General features: G+C 32.2%; 1 protein-coding gene across 8 annotated transcripts in view; it reads left to right on the top strand.

Moving 5' to 3' along the window:
• MLLT10 (MLLT10 histone lysine methyltransferase DOT1L cofactor) overlaps positions 1–24014 on the top strand; it is a 226009-nt gene that overhangs the window by 153644 nt on the left and 48351 nt on the right. For 5 of the 8 annotated variants that reach the window (XM_054592868.1, XM_054592860.1, XM_054592825.1 and 2 more), the window contains 4 exons: positions 376–628; positions 4020–4589; positions 11554–11598; positions 12436–12468. In XM_054592868.1, coding sequence (XP_054448843.1) covers positions 376–628; positions 4020–4589; positions 11554–11598; positions 12436–12468 — 901 coding nt within the window. The remainder of the gene's footprint in view (positions 1–375; positions 629–4019; positions 4590–11553; positions 11599–12435; positions 12469–24014) is intronic. The other 3 variants (XM_054592850.1, XM_054592877.1, XM_054592884.1) reach the window with 3 other exon arrangements.

Below are 24014 nucleotides of genomic sequence, written 5' to 3'. Positions count from 1 at the left end.
GGAAGTGTAGTATATTCTTGTTGAGAATGTTACTGCTTGAGAAACAGATGTCTTCAGTATTATTGACTGTGTAAATAAATAGGGTAAATAAATGAATAAATAGGATTAATGTGTATTTTTACTAATTGCTGCAATTGGATGCTCAAACAGCTATAAGTTGTCTACATTTTTAAAAGAGTATTTGTAACAGACTCTAAAATAGTTTTTACATAATTTGCGTAGGTAGAATGGCTTATTTTTATAACAAACTTTCATATGTTTACCTTACAAGTCCAGTAGTTATTTGTTATTTTAATGTGCCATCTTTTTTTAATCTGTAGTCAAGTTATAATCCATTTTTTTCCTTTTCCTTTCTTTTCTCAATGAAAATATTAGACTTACACAAGCACTAGCAGCAACTCTATATCCGGATCATTGAAGCGGTTGGAAGATACTGCAGCACGATTTACAAATGCAAATTTTCAGGAAGTTTCTGCGCATACAACTAGTGGAAAAGAAGTTTCAGAAGCTAGAGGGTCAGAGGGCAAAGGGAAGAAATCTTCAACTCACAGCTCAGGTCAAAGGGGAAGAAAGCCTGGCGGAAGAAATCCGGGAACAACTGTGTCAGCAGCTAGCCCTTTCCAACAAGGTACTAATTATTATGTTTTAGTTAAAATACTTATTCTTATGATGATCAGTAGTAGTTAAGTTTTGTAAAAGAATTTGTTTTTTACTATTTATAACTAATGGATCATTGGAGATTATTTTATTAGTAGTAGTAGGATTACTTCCAAGACTAGTGTTCCTTGTTAAAACGGTTTTGGGACTTTTGCTTTCTTTTTATGTTATGGCATATCCTTCCAAAGTTGAACTATAATTTTAATGTTTAAATAGATGTGGAATAAAGTTAAGTTTGGGGAGAAAAGGAACAAAAGCTAGAGTTTTCCTTTCTGCTAATAGAATAGTCATCTTTTTAATAAATTGTTTTTATTTTCCTTTCCTAATTATACACTAAAACAGTTAAGGTATATATTTTTAGTAAGTAAACAAGTATTGGGTAATTTTTTAGGAGCTCTTAATAGTTCTCAGTAAATAGTGTTGTTGATTATTAATACATTATAAAGCTTGATGTTTGAAGTAGAATTTTGCTCAGCCTGCATATCTTTTGGTAAGGCTGCTTGCTCTATTTACAGCATATCCAGTTGAAAAATAATTTGTTGTTTAACTGAAATTTAAAATTGACTGGGCATGCTGTGTTTTACATGGAACTCTCATTTATGGAGACTAGACTAGCTCAGCTAAACTTTATAATACATTAGCTCTATGTTGTAGGTTTTAACTTTGTGTAATTCTTAACATAAACACAAATATTTTGAGACATAAAAATATTAAAACTGTTTGAGATAAATAGATTAGTAAAATATACAGTAAATGTCCTCCCTCCCCTTTTGCCCCAAGGAGTAAACGGGAGGAGAAGAATGGTCCTTTTCTTTACCCTGTTGAAGCTTTTGCTAAATATAAAAATTGTATCCAAGATCTACCAGAATATAATTTGAATATGTAGAGAGATTGCTTAGTCTCCTGATTTCATTAAAAATTATATTCGTATATTTTAAACTAATAGTTATTTTGGGCTTTAAGAACTTAAAAAATCTTTTTGCCTTCCAATACCAAAATGAGACAAATAGAAAAAAAATAAAATACCAAATTTGTTGTTTTATTTTAAGTATATTTAATATGTTTTTTATGCCACTGTGGAAAGTAAATAGTAAAACCTTAATTTTTAATGTAATTTCATTCACATTTTCAATGTGATGTTAGCAGAATTCAGTCATCTGTACAATTAAAAACTTATTTTCCATGATTAAAATTGTATTTTTGAGTTTTTAATATATTTTTGAAGTACTAATCCATTTAGAAAAGAAATCTCTCATTTTCTTAAGTTTCACAACATTGAGTCTTTTCCTGGCTCTGTTAAGACATGAGTAGCAAATATGGTTTGTTTTTTTAATCATAGGTAATAGTCTGTAAAAGTTTTAAAAGTTGAAATACAAAGGTAGGATATTTAAGATAATTGGCTTTATTTCTTTTCAGTACAGGTAGCATGTGAATTTTAGAATATATGCATTTAAAGTACTAGATACACTAAATGTTTTAAAGTATTTGTTACACTATAGTGAGGTTTTAACACCAGCTGTAAAAACAAAAATGTGTAGAAAAAACAGATAATGGTAGATCAGAATGGATAATAAAGAACTTCTTTATAGCTACTAATTAAGTGGCGAATGGCAGTTATCCTTAAATGATTGATGTGATGTAAATGGCTTCTTAATATGTATGATTTTCTGTATAGACATAGCTTCAAAATGCTTTTACATAGGAACAAGTACTTTTATAAATGCATAAAGCAGATATTGTCTTGAAAAAGTTAAATTTTAAACTATTAATTTTCTTTTTTAATAAGCCATTTCAGAAAAGCTTAAAATTTAAACATCAAAACCTTGATACTTTAAAAAGAAATTCTTGTGTGTTAGGAGAAAGTATCTTTGTAAATATTTAGGTGGATTTATGTATGATTATTTATGATTGTGCTCTGCAATAAAATTTAATACTTAGCTTGAAATTTCTTTTCCACTCCAATAAACACTTTATTTTGAGCTTTTGTTTTTAAATCCATTAGTTAAAATATGACAAAGTTTAATTTTATGAAATATATTAGATGTGTGGTCACAACTAAGTTCATGTACTTCATTTGGCAAACATGAAGAGAGGGTTTGGTGAAATGGGATGATGAACCAAACTGTTCTGTCATCCCAGCCATATTATTTTTCTGCCAGGCAGTACATTTTGCCGTGTATAATGCGCACCCACATTTTTGGCCTGAACTTTCAGGGGGAAAAAATCCTTCTGTTTTAATTTTTTCATTCATTCATTCATTCATTTATATTTAGATATTTGTTTTTTGTATGATAAAGGAATTTTAGCTCTTTTGAACATATTATGGTACAAAAAATTTTATGTAACAAATAATTACAAAACACAAGAACAGATACAAGGTATTTCAGGTACTACCCATGTATAATGCACATCCTTATTTTTCCCTAAAAAAATGGGGCAAAAAAGTGCACATTATACACGGCAAAATACAGTAAATAAGAACCTGAGGTTCTTATAGCTCATAATGACATGAGGGGCTGAAAATGTTCTTTACCTAAAGAGTATGGAAAGAATAAGCAGTTGTGAAAGAGATTCATGAGAGGAGAGCCTCTCCTATGACTTTACTTTCAGAAAAACAATAGCAAAATTATTAGTGGCTGGTTTCTTTGCTCTATGCAGCTCCATGAGAAGTGGACTGGGAGAATGGAAGGTATATAGATTAGGTTTTGTGTGATCATTGTTACTTGATTAAATCTGTGTTTTGGTAGGGTAGCTTTAACTGAGAAACAGCATTCACCAACATTATCTAGAAGATCAGAACAACTTATAAACTAAGAAGCGTTTTTTGGTTCTTATTGCATATTGGGACATTTTATAATTATATCTTCAGTAATTGAAAAAGTTCCCTTAGTCATTCACAGTCCAATTGTAGTCTTGTCAGTGTCTTCTTGAGATTTTGCTAGTCTTCAGTCCTTCCTCAAGCATACACATATTTAGGGGAGAATTGAGAAATGCTGCCATGGTAAAAGGTAGGTTAAATAAAGCACTTCTTATATCTTGGCAATTGTACAAGTAATAGTTTACAATTCAATTTAATAACTATAAAATGACAAGTATTTTTTAAAGATAATCTTGTAGATAAACTTGTTTTCAGTAATAACCCTTTAAAAAAATCTACCTTTGTTACATAAGTGATGTCCTACGTTTTATAGTTAAGTTTTTTCACTCTCTTTTTTGATGATTATATCATTTCTACTGCTCATGGGAACTTTTGCATCCAATTTTTTCTTTTCCTATCCCCCCCCCCCCCTTCGTTCGTTCTTTTTTTTTTTTCTTTTTTCTTTCTTTTTTCCCTTTTTTTTTTTTCTTTTTCCTTACTACAGGCAGTTTTTCAGGAACTCCAGGCAGTGTAAAATCATCTTCGGGAAGTTCAGTACAGTCTCCCCAGGATTTCTTGAGTTTTACAGACTCAGATCTACGTAATGACAGTTATACTCACTCCCAACAGTCATCATCAACCAAAGATGTACATAAAGGAGAGTCTGGAAGCCAGGAAGGGGGGGTAAATAGTTTTAGTTCCATAATTGGTCTCCCTTCGACCTCAGCTGTTATTTCACAACCTAAAAGCTTTGAAAACTCACCTGGAGATTTGGGTAATTCCAGCCTTCCCACAGCAGGATATAAGCGGGCTCAAACTTCTGGCATAGAAGAAGAAACTGTAAAGGAAAAGAAAAGAAAAGGAAATAAACAAAGTAAGCATGGGCCTGGTAGACCCAAAGGAAACAAAAATCAAGAGAATGTTTCTCATCTCTCAGTTTCTTCTGCTTCACCAACATCATCTGTAGCATCAGCTGCAGGAAGTATAACAAGCTCTAGTCTTCAGAAATCTCCTACATTGCTCAGGAATGGAAGTTTACAAAGTCTTAGTGTTGGCTCATCTCCAGTTGGTTCAGGTAGGGATTTCCCCATTTTTCTTCCTTATTTCCACCACCATCCCTCTTCCATTACCCAAACAGTAAATTCATTTTCAACTATTGTTATGATAGTACTTGAGTTACTAAGTGACGTTTGATTATCTTGACTTGATGAAAAAAATATGTTATGCTCGCAGAGAGACAAGTTGGTATTTGGAAAAGATGTTTGGCACTAATCTGATGTTACTTAACTCAATATAGAATAAAGAGTTCATTAGTTTTTTTTTTTATGAAACACCTAGAATTAATTTCCTGTTTTTTATTTTTGCTTCACTTGCACAGTATTTTTTAAAATCAGTGAAGAATTTACATTTGAGGTGTGAAAGTTTTTGCTGTATTTTTGATTGGTATTTGCTTTTGAGCTTGCTTTCTCTAAATTTCACTCTTTATTTTCTCAACAATTTGTCGCACAAATTCTACTTGAATTACTCTGTCTGGAATATTTTTCAATCAGTGATAAATGATTTAAATTTATGGATTTTAACAATCACATTTCAGGAGCTACCTTAAATCATTTGTAATCTTTTTGTTTTCCAGTATGTTTATCAGTTTTACCATTATTTTTATTATAGTATGAATGAATTTATACATGTTGTTATTTACACCATTGAGATGCTTCTTTAATAAAATGCTTATATCATGATATATTACTTCCAGTTTTTAAAAAACTTTAATTGCAAGTTTTTGGACAGAAACTTAACAGTTTAGATATTAGTTAAATGAACAGTTATATTTTAAATTGTGTCTTGAATTTAAGGTAATTATTTCTGATTGTAGAAATGAGATTTTGGCTAAACTATTACGGATTTTATCAGTTCTATTTGTTGGTGGAGAGGATGGTAGGAAATGGTATGGAAAAATAATAATTATAACTTAATAAAGAATATTCATGTATATTTTATAAATAGAAAATTTGGGATTTGTATAGTTTTGTAGATAATTTCAGTAAGTAAACCTAAGAGATACCATTCGAAAAGAGAAAAGATGTGAAAAATAGTAACTATACCACTTGTTTTGTGTCGGGGTCTGTTAAGCCCTTTATAATCATTATCTTGTATCATCCTCACAGCAGTTTTATTAAGTAAAAACTGTTAATGCCTTTCTTTTACAGCTGATAAAACTGAGGCTTAGACAGGTAAAATAAGCTTCCTAAGATCACACATCAGGTTTTGCTTTCTGTTTCTCATAGGTAGCTAGGGGTGAACCTGTTAGACAAAGTTTTTTTTGTTTGTTTCTTTTTTTTGTTTTGAGAAATGGATGGAAGGTATGGAAGGATTGTTTCATTAATAGCATGAGGAGGATGTTTTCAGGCAGGATTTTTCAATCTTGGCACTACAGTGTTGCCACTTTGGTTAGGGTAGTTTTTTGTTGTGCAGTGCTATCCTGTGCATTGTAGGATGTTTATCAGGATCCCTAGGCCCTACCCTCTAGATGCCAGTAACATCCCACACCCCCCACACCTTAATCAAAATATGTTTCCTCCCAGGGAGCAGGGAGCAAAAATCTCCCTTGGTAGAGAATGACTGTTTTGGGGGAGGAGGGATATAAATTGCATTGAGAAATTAGTTCATTGACAAGATTTAAATATATTACAGATTTGAACATACATTTTATTTATGTAATATGAAACATTTGACATTTGCGACCAGCATGTCTTAACAATTAGTTTTAGCCTCTAGTCACAAAAAAGTAAATTTAGATAAATTTGCTCAGAAAAAAATTGAGTTTATTTTCAGTTTTAGTAAGAGGTACAGTAATCAGATAGGTGACACTGAAAAAATTGAGCCTAAACTTGCTTTTGTGAAGAGATCTTCACTGATTTCAATACATAGAATTCTAGTCTGATAATTAGCAAATTTCAGGAATTGCATTTAGATGCCATTTGAAACACATCTTCAAATTAATGGAATTAAAATAATTAATTGACTGTATTTTGCTATGTATAATGCACTCCTGTGCATAAAATGCACATCTATGAAGAAACCAAAAAATTTTTTTTAATTCAATAATTTATTTATTTTTAGATAGCTGGTATTTATTTATATTTGGATAGCTGGTTATTGTATTATGAAGGAATTTTAGCATTTATTTTTGAACACACAGCTATCGTTATTGCTTTCTAGAGTTACACTTTTAACTCATAAGCATGAATAAAAGAATTAAAAACATTTTTATAGATACAGAATTAGTACTACCCATGTAAAATGTGCATCCTTATTTCCTCCCTCAAGAATTTGGGCAAAATGTGCATTATACATGGCAAAAATATGGCACATCTCTGAAAAGATTTTCCTATGTGTTACAGATTAGGGAGATTTTAGGCATAAGAAATAGTATTCTTTATACAATGGTTATTTTCAGCAATGTTTGTGGTACATCTATGGAAGAAAAATAAATAACAAATTTAGACTTGCTGGGATTTTTTCTTAAACTTGTATTTAAAAAACTTAAATTTGAGTTTCAGTTTCTTGTTACATTTATACTTGTGTGTCTTGTTAAAGTTAAAATTACAGTAAGTAATGAAACAAGATTAGTTACTTAAAACTATTCAAGATAATATATTCTTTAATTTTATACATTATAATAAAATTTTTAGGATTAGATCAGAGCACTCTCTTATTGACACACTTAGTACTAAAAAGTCTTTTCTTACCTAGAAAAAGCAGGCCAAATGCCATGGATATTTAGAAACTATGCCTCCTTGGCATAAATTAAGAATTACTAACTGTTGTTGAAACAGTATACTGTCAAGCGCTTGACAAACATCAAGTATTGTTACTCATATAAAAAAGAAACAGAATTCTCACAGCTCTAAGTCATGGAACTCTACATTTTCCTTGATTTCAAACAATTAAAAAATTCAAGGGATGTTTGCTGATGAGTTAAAATCACACTAGTATATATGTCAATCATACTTTAAGGAGCAGGATCAATGAGAGAATTTTAGCCAGTAATTTAACTTGCAACAATAGTATCTCCTCTTAGCAAGAAAATATTAATTTTTCCTTTAGATTAATTTTAGATTGAGAAATCATTCAATAATCATAAAAGCAGGAAACTTTCTCCTTATATAAGTAAGTAGGAAGGAGAAAATGTATACTGTGTAGCACATTATCAAGAATTGCTTTTCATGGTGCCCTTTTAAAGAGATTCATTTGCTGTAATGACAGGTTCATAATTTAGAAATAACAAAAGTGACCTTTGTAAGCATCTTTTGGCTATGACGTTAAGACTATCACATGCACTTTAATTCTAGCTGCATGAGGTCAGGGGCTGTGTTTGTCATCTTCACCACTGTCTGTTCATTGCCAGCACAGTGCTTTAAGCTTAATATTGGGTTGGCCAAAAAGTCTGTTTTCTTCCCTAAAACAAAAGACACAATTTTTATTTTCACCAATAACTTTATTGATTGGGATATTTTGAGTATGTTTGCTATCTCCTACATGATATAGTATTGATTGTTCTCAATTAATGTCTTCATTTGATTGCTGTTAACTTCAACTGGTCTACCCAACTGTGGAGCATTGTCCAGTGAGAAATCTCCAACACAAAACTCTGCAAACCTCTTTTGACAGGTGCAATCAGTCACAACATCTCTATATAAACTGCACAAATCTTTTTTTGTGTGTTTCAGTTGTGTTTTTACCTTTCTTGAAATACTGAAGCATAATATGCTGAAAATGTTGTATATTTTCCTCCATCCTCAGTGTTACAATGGCTACACAAAAATTCACCAATTTTGATTTTTTTTTTTTTTTTTTTAGAAATGCACGCTGATGTGACAGCTGTCACAATACAATCTAACAATTGTTTTGAATGAAGTTAAAGACAACTAAGCGCTAGTAGAGGCATCTTATGGAAAAAAAACAAATGAACTTTATGGCCAACCCAATAAATGTTAAGCGTCTTTTTAAAAAAAAAAAAGAATGAATACCACCAGTAATCACTGAGAACATAGCATGTGGTTAGTATTTAGAATTCTAATTTATTTTGTACTTGTCTTCGGGTGTTTATAATCAGGTTGCATGAAAAGCTTTACAAATAATTAAGCTTTAGAGATAATTTACTTGATCGGGCCTTTTGATTGTAGGTTTTTATTTTAATAAACTGAAGTACATCCTGATGAATTTACCTACCGTTTTACAGTGACTTGTATAAAATGGAAAATTAATGTTTAAGTGATGACTAAAGGTTGTAAATTTTGGTTTGTAGATTATGTTAAGCTTTTTGTTGAGTTCTTTCCTACAGATACTCTTTTGAGATCCTAACACACAGGCACCCAGTCTTTCAAGACACTGAATATTATTAGTACAGCATTTGAAAGAGTTGACATGCAGTGTTTGTCCTTTTCTTTTTTCCTATTTAAATATCTCAACCACACTATGAAAGTTTATGATTTACTAAAGTGAAAGTTAACATTTAAAAAAAAATGTATTAGAGTAACACTGATTAACAACATTATATAAATTTCAGGTGTACAACTTTATAATACAATCTGTATACTCCATTGTGTACTCACCCCCAAAGAAAATGTTTTTTCCTTCACAGGAAAAAAAAAAATCTTACTTTCTCTGAGAAAAATCTGGTATTTATTAAATGATAAGGAGTTGATGGTTTTAACATTAACTTTTTTTCTTTTGGCATACTGTCTTTCAAAGTATACAGTTCCCTGTTTTCTGTTGTTTTTTATTTTTTTAGATATTGATTATTTTCAGAGAAGGGGGAGAAAGAATGGGGAGAGAGATAGGAAGAGAAACATTGATGGGTTGCCTCTTGCATATCCCTAAGTGGAGACCTGGCCTGCACCCCAGACATATGCCCTGGTAGGGAATCAAACCAGTGACCTTTTGGCTCACAGGCCGGTGCTTGAGCCGCACTAGCCAGGGCATGGTTCCCTTTTTTTAAAAAACTGTAGTTGTAACTAGTTCTTTAATATAATGCCATACCTTTCTGAGTTAAGATACTTGAAATTATTTCAGTGATGGAATTCTTTAGTGGTGATAAATGCTACAAAAGTAGATTCTGCAAAGGTATTCTTTTGGTTGTGATACTATCTACTTAATGTTAAAATCTTAAAGATTTCCTGGAAATGAATTATTAATACAAACATCACTTCAAGAGAAGTTTGTTCTGACTTCTCCTGAGATATAAAAGCTATGAAAGTTTAATTTGAACCCATATAAACAACTCTGGAAGGGTTCTTGTTAAATATATCCCTATTTATGTCATAGGTTATAAAATGTAAGTGAGAAGTCTTTCTCTGGTAAAATATTTTAAGTAGGAATAGGCTGAGTCTGTAAACAAATACAGGAATCATAAAGCTACAAATATTAATCTAATAAACATCAGAAGAGTAGAGTTACTAATATGGTATCGTAGACCAAGGGGTAGATAGAGTTATTGAGCATAATTCAAACCTATCTTAATGACTCATGCTCTTGATTTTATATACTTAGATTATATTGGGTCATAAATGAAAATTACATAGGATATTGGATGCTGCTAAAACCAGGATATATCTTGGCATTGGCTTTCTTGGAAAATCCCCTGATTTTGTTTTGGTCTTGAGTGAGTGAAAATTTGGGCCTGCACCATAGCTGTCTTTGCAGAGAAATACTAGATTAAAGGCCAGAATAGCAATATTCCATTTTTTTCCCCCATTGAGAAACTTTTTTTGGCTCTTCTGAGTGTCCTTTGATTATTTTTCAGCACCATTCCAAACAGCTACTGTTTCTCTATAATGTATCATGTTAGTCTCTTCAGTAGCCCTCACTTCCTTTTTAGATCTCACTTGTTTTGGATGTGTTAATGGAGCATTAAGGTGTCAGATTCTCCTACCGTCTTTCATTTTCGAGTGTCCCCTTGGAAAGAACTTACACTAAACTGGTTTAAATGTTTTTTTTTTTTTTTAACAGCCTCAAATGTAAAGTTTTATTAACATTATAATCAAGTGAGCGCTGGCTTGCTCTATCTTGCTTTGCATTCTCATTTCAAGTTATTCACAGTATGCCCAAGATTAGGTTCAGTTCCTGAGGTGCGTGTGCGGCTACCTGAAAGGCTCTGTTGTACCCATGGTTCCCAGAGGTCATGTTTCTGGTTTCGTAATATCCAGAGAATTCCCAGATATTCTTCCTTTGAAAGAACTTGGCCATTAGTGTTAGCCACAACAGAATACCAGTTGTTTCCAGGATTAGCAGGGTTGTGAGTCACAGTCTTAGTCCTAGTTTTATCAAGTGTTTTTTGCCTTTTCAATGCCTTGTAGAAATTTATTTCCCATTTTCGCAGCAGCTTTTGCTTTTAACAGTGTTTTATTGCCTCATGTCACCCTCTGCTTGTTCTCATTTGGGTGGAGTAAAAGAGTAAGAGCAATGGCTTATTCATTCATTAGCATCATCAAAAATGAAAGGTTACAAGAAAGTATGCTGAGTATAGTTTAATGAGTTTTATACTGTTCTATAAATCATAATGGATTCTGCTTGTATATAAGCTAAGTAATTTTCATACTTAAATCGTAATTTCTAATTGACCACAGAATTCAAATGTTTTTGGTAAACTGTTCACATCTAATGAGTTACATAAAACATTGCTTTATCACATTGCCTAACTATACTTTCTCTTAGTAGTGAATCCATTTAATCTTAGACATTGATTATGCAGGTTCCTTTGTAAGCTTTTATATGTTTTCTTCATTCTTTGCCCATACATGCACACGCACACAGTGCCGCACTATCCCACTAAGATTTGTGAGAATTCCATCACGTTTGGCTTTCCCACCCCTCACATCCCAATTACTGGCTTATAATTTCTGTACCCACAGTTCTGTTTGCTCTTCCCAGCTAGATTTTTAGGTGAATGTTTTTCTATTTTTCTGGCCTGTTTCTTTTTCTACTCTTGAGTTACTGACAACTTCTTTTCTGATTTCCTTTCTCCTCCCTCCCAACAGAAATTTCCATGCAGTATCGGCATGATGGAGCTTGTCCAACAACTAGTAAGTTGTCAATCTGGGTTAGTAACCCAGGCTTTTTGCCTCCTACTCTAGTGCTTTTTCTAGTATATTATGCCAGCTCTGAACCTCTAAATTTTAATTTTTCAAAATATAATTTGTTTTTAATTGAATAGATTTTTTTCTCATACAAAGATATTTTAAGTTTTGCTTTGTCTTGTGTTTAGGATCCATATTACAGTCAAATTGTAAACAAATTTTAATTATTGTTAGCCCTTTAATATGGTGCTTCCATTGCAAAATTGTGATGTCTGTCACCAATGAAGTATTATATTCATTATTTTGGTTTTCATTAATCTTGATGTTAATATAATTTTTCAGTATTTCTATATTGACATTAGTTTTCTTGATTAGAATGCCATACTTGCTGAGATTATGAAATCCAGGATATGAGAATGTTTGATGGGGTTAGATGATAAAAATGAGGTTTTTCTTAATAATAAATATTGTTGAGTGTGACTAAAGGTGGATTTACCCATATCGAATTGCATTTAGGTACTAACATTTTTCAAGAAAGACATTACATAGACTACTAAGTATCTTCTTAAAAGTGGCTTTGCATATGCATTTACTACTAAGGAAATTTGTCATCATTATCACAATATACCTAACATTTAAATTTAGTAGAAAATATATTGACAAATACAATATTTAGAATTTTATACCATTGTAAAAAAATGACCTGACCTTGCAGTTTTAACGATTCAAGCAATGATACATGATACTGAGATTTTATCATACTGATTTAGTCTATGCCTATGTATTTCTTTTGTGTGTTTGAGAATGATCTTAACCTGAAGTCCTTTTTTCCTTACTTAAAAGCTTTCTCAGAGTTGCTGAATGCAATACATAATGGTAAGTTTTATTAGAATCTTCTCCAGTGGTTCATTTATCATAAAGGTTGCTTTTTATAGAGAATCCTGATTGAAAGCTTGCATGTTTTGTTGATAAGATGAAATCCAGCTTTACCGTGAGTCAGTTATTCAGCAACTTAGTGGAAACTTTTTGTAGATTGCCTACAGGAGGATAATAGGTCAATATAGTTCATCGTTTTGGCTTTTATTGTCTCTCTGTGAGGCAAAATATAATAGCGTTGTTCTAATTTTGTGAAAGTCTTCTCTATTTTTGCAGATAGTTTCTGTTAGTTCTTTTGAGTTCTCCCTTGCCAGTGCAGTTGGTAATTGGTACCTGCATCAGGAATTTCCTGCTTCTTCCACAACTTGGAATGAGAATCTTATTTTTAGGATTTTCCATTAATGTATAGATTATTTTTATAATTTACCCCTATATTCCACATAAAGAATAAAAGGAAGATAGCTTTTTAAATTATGTCTGATTTGGAACCAGGTATTCTTTGTTAGCTTTATGAAGTCTTGCATATTTTGCTAATACAGTTTAATTTGCGGTCAGTTTGCATTGTATTTGCATTATATGTCAGGTGTTTACAGATCTTCTGCCAGTAAGAGAACAGTGGCATGGTGAGCAGTCATAGATACTCATGTTGATTTGAAGGTGGGGCTGGTTAGAACATGATTTTATAAGTGATCGTTTTATTAATGCATAAGTTTATAACTCTTGCTTCCCTGTGTAACCTGAACTGCAGAGTCTTAGGTAATGAATACCTCAGATAAAAAGGAACTCTTGAACATTAGATTTCTAAAGGAAAAGGAATTGGAAGCATTTTTGAAACTAAACTAAGCATGTTACCCAGTCTTTGGTAGGGAAATAAAAAATTAAAGAGGTTTAACTTTTTTTTTCCAGTTTCCATAGGTAAATTTAGACTTGTTCTTTAATTTTGGAATATTAGCATTTGGAGGCATGCTGGAGGTTTAAAAAGAGTATTCTTGGGGTAAAAAGAACGTAGATAATATGGGGAGAAAATGTAAATAAACTGCCACATAAATCTTTTGCCCTTAATAACTGAAAAAGAACTGGGATATATTAATTTAATGGGACATTTGTTGTGTTTCTTTGTATGGATGAATGAAGTTAATGCTATAGGATTAATATAATGAACACAGATTTTCTTTAAAATTTTTGGTTCTGCACGATTGTTTGAGAGAGAACTCTCTAGTAGTCATAGTCACACTATAGAGAAACGAAAAAAAGGATGGGCTTTCACTTTTTCTTATTTTATAACTAAGTGTGTACCTTTGACTCCCTTTACCAATTTTTCCCTTCCCCCCCCTCCCTGAAGCCAACCACAAATCTGTTGTCTATATCCATGAGCTCATTTTTTTTTTTTAATTCCACATATGAGAGCATACAGTATTTATTTTTTTTCTTTCTGACTTACCTTGCTTAGCATTAAGCCATCAAGGTTCATCCATGTTGTCATGAACGGCAAGATTTAGTTTTTTTATGACTGAATAATAATATTTCAGTGTGTGTTTATTTCCTTTATCCATTTATCCACCAATAGATATTTAGGTTGTTTTCATATCTTGGCTATTGTAAATAATGCTACAGTGAACATGGAGGTGGATATACAGTCATTCTGCGGTATCCACAGGGAACTGATTCTAGGACCACGGTCTCCTCCCCGCACCCCCACACACGTCCCCCCCGCCCCCAAATCTGTGGATGTCGAAGTCCCTTATATAAAATGGTCAAAGTTTTGTATACAACCAACACACATCCTCTCATATATATTAAATAATCTCTGGATTACTCACAATACCTAATACAGTACAAATCATATGTACGTAGTTGTACTGTTTAAAGAATAATGATAAGAAAAAAGTTCATATGTGTGTAGCAGCAACATAACATTTCCCCCCAATATTTTCAATCTGTACCTGGTTGAATCTGCAGATGTGGAACTCATGGATGCAGAGGGTCTGTCAGCTGTATCTCTTCCAATTAGTGTTTTTGTTGTTGGTTTTGGAAAAATACCCAGAAGTACAATTCCTAGATCATATGGAAGTTCTATCTCAGTATTTTGCGGAACCTCCAAACTAATTTCCCTAGTGATTGTATCAGTTTACGTTTCCACCAGCACTGCACAAGGGTTCCCTTTCTCTGCATTCTCGCCAACACATTATTCCTTCTCTTTTTCTTAAATAACCGTTCCAATATATGTGGGATGATTATCTTATTGTGGTTTTGATTATTTATTTTCCTGATCATTAGTGATGTCAAGCATCTTTTAATATACTTTTTGGCCATCTAAATATCTTCTTTGGAAAATGCTCACATCCTCCCATTTTTTTAATTGGGTGTTTTGATTTTTTATTTGTTTATTTTTACTTTTTATATATTTTGGATATTAACCCCTTATTATACATATGTTTTGCAGTTATTTTCTTCCATTCAATTGTTGCCTTTTCATTTTGATGGTTTCCTTTGCTGTGTAGAATCTTTTTAGCTTGGCCATAGTCCCAGTTGTTTATTTTTGCTTTTAGTGTCAAACCTAAAAAAATGATTGCTATGACCAGTGTCAGGGAGTTTTATTGCCTATGTTTTCTTCCAACAGTTTTATGGTTTCAGTTTTACATTCAAGCCTTTACTCCATTTTTAGTTAATTTTTGGGTGTGGTGTAAGGATAGTGGTCCAGTTTGATTGGACATGTGGCTGTCCAGTTTTCCTAGTGTCATTTATTGAAGAGACTGTTCTTCATTGTATATTTTTTTGGCTTCTTTGTTGTAAATTAATTGACCGTATATGTGTGGGTTTATTTCTGGGCTCTCTGCTCTTTTCTACTGATCTATGTCTTTGTTTTTATGTCAATATTATACTGTTTTGATGACTATAGTTACATAATACAGTTTGAAATCAGTGAATCTGTTGCCTCTGCTTTGTTCTTTTTCTCAAGATTGCTTTGGCTATTTGGGATCTTTGTGGTTCCACACATTTTAGGACTGTTTGTTCTATTTCTGTGAAAAATAATTGGAATTTTGATAGGGATTGCATTGACTCTGTCACCTGTTTTGAGTAGTATGGACATTCCAACAATATTTTTTCAGTCCATGAGCATGAACTATCTTTGCATTTATTTCTGTCTTTTTATTTCTTTCATTAATATCTAATAGTTTTCAGTGTACAGAACTTGCACTTTGGTTAAATTGATTTCTAGGCATTTTATTATTTTTGATGCAGTTGTAAATGGAATTGTTTTTCTTAGTTTCTTATTCTAATAATTCATTATTAGTGTGTAGAAACATAGAGATTATTTTTTGTATATTGATTTGTATCCTGCAGCTTTACTGAATTTGTCTATTCTAACAGTTTTTTGGTGAAGTGTTTAGAGTTTTCTGTATGTAAGATCATATTATCTATCAACAGATACATTTACTTCTTTATTTCCACTTTGGCTGTCTTTTATTTCTTTTTCTTGCCTAATTGTTCTGGACTTAATATTTTTAATTGCAAAGACAAGTGTAGGATTGTTATATAGTGAAGTGATATTTAGCCTATGGAAGATTGAGGGAGAGTTGCTTGGATTAATTGGAAAAGTCCATATGTTTGTGTTTTCTGTTTTTCCCACATATGTTAGCTTTTTAAAAAAATTATAGTAACATACACATAAAATTTATCATTTTAACTTTTTTAAAATTCTTATTTATTGATTTGAGAGAGAAAGAGAAACATTGATTTGTTATTCCAGTTGTTTATGCATCCATTGGTTGACACTTGTATTTGCGCTGACAGGACTGACTCAAACTTACAACTTTGGTGTATCAGGATAACACTTTAACCAACTGAATTACCTGGCCAAGGCTGAACTGTTTTTGAGTATACAGTTCAGTAGTGTTAAATATATTCATATTTTTGTATAAACAGCCTTCACAACTTTTTCATTTTATAAAACTGAAACTCATTAAACAACAGCTTCCTACTTCATCTTCTCCTAGCCTCTGACAACTACCATTCTACTTTCTGTTTGTATGACTTTGACGTCTAGATACCTCTTGTGAGTAGAATCGCACATTTGTCTTTTTGTGACTGACTGCCTTATTTTACTTTGCATAATGCCCTCAAGGTTTACCTATATTATGGCATATGTCAGAATTTTCTTCCTTTTTATGGGTGAATAATATTTCATTGTGTGGATATGTTATCATTTTGTTTATCTGTTGAGGAATACTTGAGTTGCTGCCACCTTTTGTCTGTTATAAATAAGCTGCTTTAAATATGAATGTGCGAATATCTGTTTTCCATTTTACCCAGAAGTACAATTGCTGGGTCATATGGTAGTTGCATTTTTTATTTTTTGAGAAAGTATAACACAGTTTGCCATAGTGGCTGCACCATTTTACATTCCCGGCAGTGCACAAGGCTTCCAGTTTTCCACATCCTTCCCAACATTCACTATATTTTGATGATAATCAATTTAATGAGAGTGAGGTGTCAAATGCTAGGTTTAAAATTTCTTTTCATTACTTTGGGCATTAGGCAATAAAATGCTTGAGACTTGTCACTGGGGGAGGAAGGGAAAAGAAGAATTTATATTTTACCTATTTTGTTTTGTGTAGTTGCAGTAACAAATTGTCACAAACTTAAAACAATACAGATTTATTGTCTTATAGTCCCATAGGTTAGAAATCTGACATAGACCTCATTGGGTTAAAATCAAGGTTTCCAGACATTTTTTCTTTTGTAATGTTATGAGCCTTTACTATTTCCTTCTTCTAGAGGCTGCTTGCTTTTCTTGTCTTGTAGTAGCCCCATCCTCTACTTTCAAAGCCAGCAGTGTTGGGTGGAGTTTATCTCATGCTTTTGTCTGTCTGGTACTCAGATGCAAAGTTTATGAGATCTCTGATGATTAGATTGGGCCCACCCAGGCAGTCCAGGATAACCAATAATGTTGCCATGTCAAGGTTCTTAAAATTAAAACACATTTGTGTAGTTGCTTTTGCCATTTAAGGTTAACATTCACAGGTTCTGGGCATTAAGACATGGATGTATTTGGTGGGTGGATGAGAGTGGGGAGGCATTAGTATGCCTACCATATTTGTTCACCATTATTCTGACTGATTTACTTCAAGAAGATATTACTTACATCATTCAGGGTTAGGTTTTATTAACAACAAGCATATTTAAAGAATAATATTGGCTTTAGCACTTTATTCAGTTAACTCTTCTCCCTTAAGTTACTAGTGACCAGTTTTTGTTACCAATTCTAGGAAATAGGGTTTTTGTTTTGTTTTGTTTTTGTTTTGTTGTTTTTTTGCTTTTTTACTTTATTTTGTTGCACCACTCAGTGTTGACCACTCTGTTTTGAAGCTCTTTGTATTCCACTACAACATTTTTCTCTTTTTTTAAATTATAAAATATTTCAAAAGTCAGAGAGTAATTCAGACATCATGAATTTATTACAGATTTAATACCTCCTAATATTTTTGCCATATTTTTATAGATCCTCTCCTGACTTTTATATATTTGATACATTAAAAGCAATATGTAGAAGTTACATAGCATACCCTAATAAAACTAACACTCAGAAATCTGCCTCCAATTTTCAGAAATAGAATATTACCAGTACTGTTGAATCTAGCACATGCTCTTCACCTTTGCAATTTCCAGAGAAACTATCCTGAATGTTATGTTTATCGTTACTCTGCTTTAATTAGTTACTTTGCATGCATGCATGTATGTATGTAGAAAATTAAAACCCTCTTACCCTGTTTATATATTTCTCTCTTCTTTTCTCAAATAAATGATTCTTGTTCTACTACTTCAGTATCTTATTATCTCTTTTCAAACCCAATTTTTTAATGAGATAAAATTCATATAACAAAACTTACCATTTTCACCATTTAAAAGCGTGTGATTTAGAGGTTTTTTTATAGTACATTCACAATATTGTGCATTTGTCACCATCATCAAATTCCAGAACTTTTTCATCAACCCACAGAGAAATCACATGCCCTAATCCCTCTTCCACATCCCTCTCAATCCCCTGGCAACCACTAATCCATCAATTTTCAACCTTTTTCATCTCATGGCACACAGAACCTAATTTCCAAAATTTTGCAGCACACCAAAAAAACATGTTTTTTGCCAGTCTGACAAAAAAAATTGGTATAATTTTTATTTATTCACACCAGATGGCTATTATTTTGGCTGTTGTCATTTGACAGTCGAGGAGGAAAAAAGGTCATTGTCCCTGACTAAATAGTCAGGGTATTGCTTGTTTTAAAAATTCTTGCAGCTCACTGGTTGAAAAATGGTGCACTAACCTACTTTCTGTCTCTGTGGATTTATCTATATTAGACATACATGGAATCTTACAGTATGTGGCCTTTTGTGTTTGTTTTCCTTTTATTAGCATAATGTGTTCCATGTTTAAACATAAGCTTTATCCATGTTATAGCATGTATCAGTTCTTTATTCTTTTTTTAATGAGTGAATAATTAATATATATTGTACAGATATACCACATTTTGATTTTCCATTCATTAGTTGATGGACATTTGCATTGTTTTCATTTCTCAGATAGTATGAATGATGCTGCTGTGAATATTCATGTACAAGTTTTTGTGTGAACATATGTTTTTGTTTTGGGTATATAATTAGGAGTAGAATTGCTGGGTCATATGGTAACTCTGTTTAACTTTTTGAGGAACTGCCAACTGTTTTCCACAGAGGCTGCACTATTTTTTACTTTGCTACTAGCAGTGTATTGACGGTATGAAGGTTCTAACTTCTCTGTAGCCTCACCAAGACTTAGTATTTTCTTCTTTTTTTTTTAAATCATACCCATCATACCCATTCAAGTGGGTGTGAGGAGATATCTCAATGTGGTTTTGATTTGCATTTCCCTAGTGATTAATGGCATTAGCTTTTTTCCACATTTTATTGGTCATTTGTATAGCTTCTTGGAAGAAACGTATAGCTTCTTATGTCAATTTTTGTAGTTTGTTTGTTTCTAAGAATTTGCCTATTTCATCTGCTTTTTTCATTTCTTGCCATACAGTTATTCACAGTATTCTTTTTATAGTCCTTTTTATTTTGTTTAGGTGGGGCAGTAAGATCCTCTTTCATTCCTGATTTTAGTAATTTGAGTCTTCTCATCCAGTTTAGATGAAGATCAGTCAATTTTGTTCATCTTTGAAACCAACTTCTGAGTTTATTCATTTTCTCTATAGGTAGTTTTTCTGTTCCTTACTGCATTTCTGCTGTTTACTGTTTCCATCCTTCTACTTGTTTTGGGCTTCATTTCTCTTTTTCTTGCTTCTTAAGGTGGAAAGTTAGACTTTTTTGTTGTTGTTTGAAAGTATATCAGTATCCTTGAAGATTTCTTTCAGTACTCCTTAATTGGTTTATTCCAGGTATTCCTCTCCTCTACTCTTTCACTTTTCAAGATACACTTATTCCCTCCAAAAATATTTTACCTATTCCTACAGATTCAGCTGTTGTTTATATATTCATTAGATTTCCAAATCTGTGCCTCTAATGTAGAATTTTCTCTTTAGTTTTAGGTTTATTTCTAACAACCTAAGAAACCTCTCTATTTCTACTCTAAGCCTACTTCTTTTCATGTGTTCTTTATTTCCTTATGGTACTTAGTCACCTTACCAGAGTTATGCTAAGGAGTGAAACTAAACTCTCCCCTCTCATGTTTTTGGTCATCATTTATTTTTTAAAGATTTTTTTCCTGCTTTTTTTTTTTTTAATTTAATTTGTCTTTTTATGTTTCCACTGTCTCTGCTTGGGTAATGCTACATAATTTGTCGTATGAACTCTTTCACCAACTCCCTAACCTTCATTCCATTATCCATTCCATTCTCTAGGTGCTCCCAGAGTTGGTAGTCTATTTAAAGTAGCTAGTCAGACCATGTCACTGTCTTACTTAAATCCTTTAAGAATTTTATGGTATTAATGGGATAAAATTCATATTCCTTATCATATGGAGGGTTTTGTTGCTGTTAATAATTTAGCACTTAACTAACTCTCCAGCCTCATCTCTTACTCTCTCCAACTGTATGCTGCATCAGTATAATCTATTTGCAGTTCCTGGTACCCTGCTTTCTGCAAAATCTGTAAATTAAATTTTGGTTGTGTCTGCTGGTATGGCCATCCTCCTTTCTTAATCTAGTGGAAGTAGAATTTAAAACTAAACATAGTTTATTTCATTCTATATATGTACCACAGCTTTTTAAAAAATCCGCGGCTATTGATGGGTTGCTTGCATATCTTGACTATTGTAAATAATGCTGCAGTGAACTTAGGATTGCATATATTCTTTCAAATTAGTGTTTCCAGTTTCTTGGGATCAGTTCCCAAAAGTGGAATTGCTGGGTCATAAGCCAGTTCCATTTTTAATTTTTTGGGAAACTCCATACTGTTTTCCATAGTTGGCTATACCAGTCTGCCTTTCTACGAACAGTGCACAAAGGTTCCCTTTCTCCACGTTTTTGCCAACACTTGTTTGTGGATTTGTTGATGATAGCCATTCTGACAGGTGTGAGGTGATATCTCATTATGGTTTTAATTAGCATTTCTCTGATGATTATTGACATTGAGCATCTTTTCATATATCTGTTGGCCATCTTTATGTCCTCTTTGGAGGAGTGTCTATTCAGATCTCTGCCCATTTTTTATTGTAGTTGGATTGTTTTGTTATTTTGGTGTTGAGTTGTATGAGTTCTTTATAAATGTTGGATATTAACCCATATCATTGGCAAGTATTGTATCTTCTATTTAGTAGGTTGTTTTTTGGTTTTGTTGATAGTTTCTTTTGCCATGCAGAAACTTTTTAGTTTGATACAATTCCATTTGTTTATTTTTTCTTTTGTTTCTCTTGCCTGCAAAGACGTAACAAAAAATATTGTTAAGAGAAATGTATGGGGATGGAGGGAACAGTGTAAAGTATATGATTTTATAGCCACTACACTGTATACCTGAAACTAATACAAAATAATATTGAATGAGAAATGTATGGGGATGGAGGGAACAGTGTAAAGTATATGATTTTATAGCCACTACACTGTATACCTGAAACTAATACAAAATAATATTGAATGTAAACTGTAATGGAAAAAATAACATTTAATAAAAAGAAAAAGAAACTGGCATACAAAATTAAAAGAAATAAAACTAAGCATAATTTTTATCTCCTAAATTTTTTTCTGACACCTTTTATAGAATTATTACTTAAAAAAAACCCCTGGTTTCGTGTCTGTTCATTTCCTTTCTTTGGTCTATCTCTGTTGATCTTCTAGAAAATTGTTTTTGTTTCAGTGATCCATATCTTAGTCATACTTGTCTCATATTTGTGAAACTTTGAAAAAAAAATTTTCCATTACACAATTGATATTCTTAAGAATTAAAGGTTGGATTGTTTTTATTATTTACTTTATAGCATATGGTGCGTCTCAAAATATTTTATTATATAGAACTTTATAAACAAAATTTGTTAGTGCACTGAGATGTTTTGAAATAGTTATAAGGACTAAGGAAATATTGTATACTTATAGTCATAAATACTGAGTTTTAAGCATACATTTTGATAGTTGTTTTTCAGAAGGATCTTGGGACTTAATGTTGGTTGTTCTTTTGGGTGTATGTAAAATACTTCATAAACTTTTGAAATTGGCCTTTTCTGATAAGGAAATAAGAATATTATTAATACAAAAAAAACTACTTTTAGGATAACACCTCACCAATCTAGAGGGGAAAAAAAACCCCAAAACCAAATTAGGCCCAGTGGGGTGAATTTTATGTGACCAGAGGAATTGGAAATTTAAGAGTTGAAGAAATAATAATAACATTATTGTCACAACAGTGGAAAAAGAAAACAGAACAGGTAGGAAGGAGAAAGATACATAGAAATCGTTTGATCAGTATTAGAAACTTTTAAGGCAATTTAGAAAGGCAAAGAACAATATATACAGAATAAACTTTTAATAGATGCACATGAAGGGAAAATGCCTTGCATTTCATAACATTTGGTGTTACAGTGGTGCCTTGCATTTCATAATATTTGGTGTTACAGTGGTTCCTTTTAACTAGCCAGCTTGACTATTTAGATTTCATGATACTACTAAATTGTATGTGTAGGTTTCTTGTTTCACTTAGTAGGTATATTTTTAAATGCTTAATAATCATGGGACAAGTAATATATGTATATTTTGGGATTATAGTTTAGTTTTATAGTCCAGTTGAAATTAGCATATCATCAACTTGGTTTTCATCATACTATTTCAGGTATGATTTTACTCTAATGCTTTCTAGGTTGTTTTATCTGTTTACAAGTTTTCCTTCTTCACTAAACTATAAACTCATTTAGGGTAGGGGTTGGGTTTTATTTGTCTTTATTTCATCAGTATTTAGCTTACCATTGAATAGACTCTGTAACGTTGAGTGAATAAATTGTTGTCAGTTACAACACAGTTGAATGAGTTTCATATATTTCTAGCAATACACTCATTTTCTTTGGGAATTAGACTTTGCATTAGGCAGTCTTGTTGGTGTCAAGAGTAGTAACGTGGTCCTTTGCTACAGTAATGGTGGTGTTTCATTTATTTGTCTTGGCAACTATCACTTTTAATATAGTTTTAAAATAGTTAAAGAAATTATTTTCACAGCTGTGTATTGGTAATTGATTTTTGTACCCCATTTACTATTCTTATAAATATTCTTTGATTATGGTGTTTGTAGTTTGCCACATTCATTAAACAAACCTCATTTAATGGAAGAAGCAAAGTAATGCCAACAAGCTATTCATAGATACCTGCCATAGGATTGAGAATAAGCATGAATGCTAATTGATTTTAGAATGAGCATTCTCCATCAAGAATGGTCCTACTCTGATTTGTCAGATTAGTTTGTAGGAAACTACATCTTTGTTATTCATGTGTTGCCTTTTTATTTCAGGAAAGCATTAGGAGGTAAGGATGTAAGAACAGAGATGAGTAATTCACAGGCATAACATTTCCATAGTCTGTTAATGATTTGAGATTCACTATGTATAATGAGATGTTATTGATGGGGAGGAGTTGCTGCTCTGTACAGTGTGTAGATTCATTCTAATTTCTTTTTAATCACAATAGACTTGTTCTTTCATTTTACCTAATTAGTTGGTGTGTTCTTTATTTCTATACAATAACTTGATATATCCCAAGATACACCAAATGCTAATGTTTGTTCGAATGTTTTGTTCTTGTGTGAGAAAGACTGGCCAATACTATACAGCCCTGCTAAGTAGTGTAAGACATATACTAGAGATAAAACAGTAAGACCTTTTCCATTTCAAACATCTAAGCTACTTTGTTTCTTGAATCACTGACGATAGGCTTCTGAATGATAGGCTTCGAAGACTTTTAAGTATAAACACAGAAGGATAATTGACATTTGGATGCTGACTCAGCCCCTAGAGAGAAAAAGTAATTTTCAGTATGCATGTAACTACTATATAGTAAAGTGAATTTATAAGCTTCTCATTGAAACTGCAAGAG

This window comes from Pteronotus mesoamericanus, unplaced genomic scaffold (genome assembly GCF_021234165.1).
Source record: "Pteronotus mesoamericanus isolate MK-2021 breed Mesoamerican mustached bat unplaced genomic scaffold, CSHL_Meso_final contig_130, whole genome shotgun sequence".
Lineage (NCBI taxonomy): Eukaryota > Metazoa > Chordata > Mammalia > Chiroptera > Mormoopidae > Pteronotus > Pteronotus mesoamericanus.
This window is presented reverse-complemented; position numbering and strand designations above follow the sequence as displayed.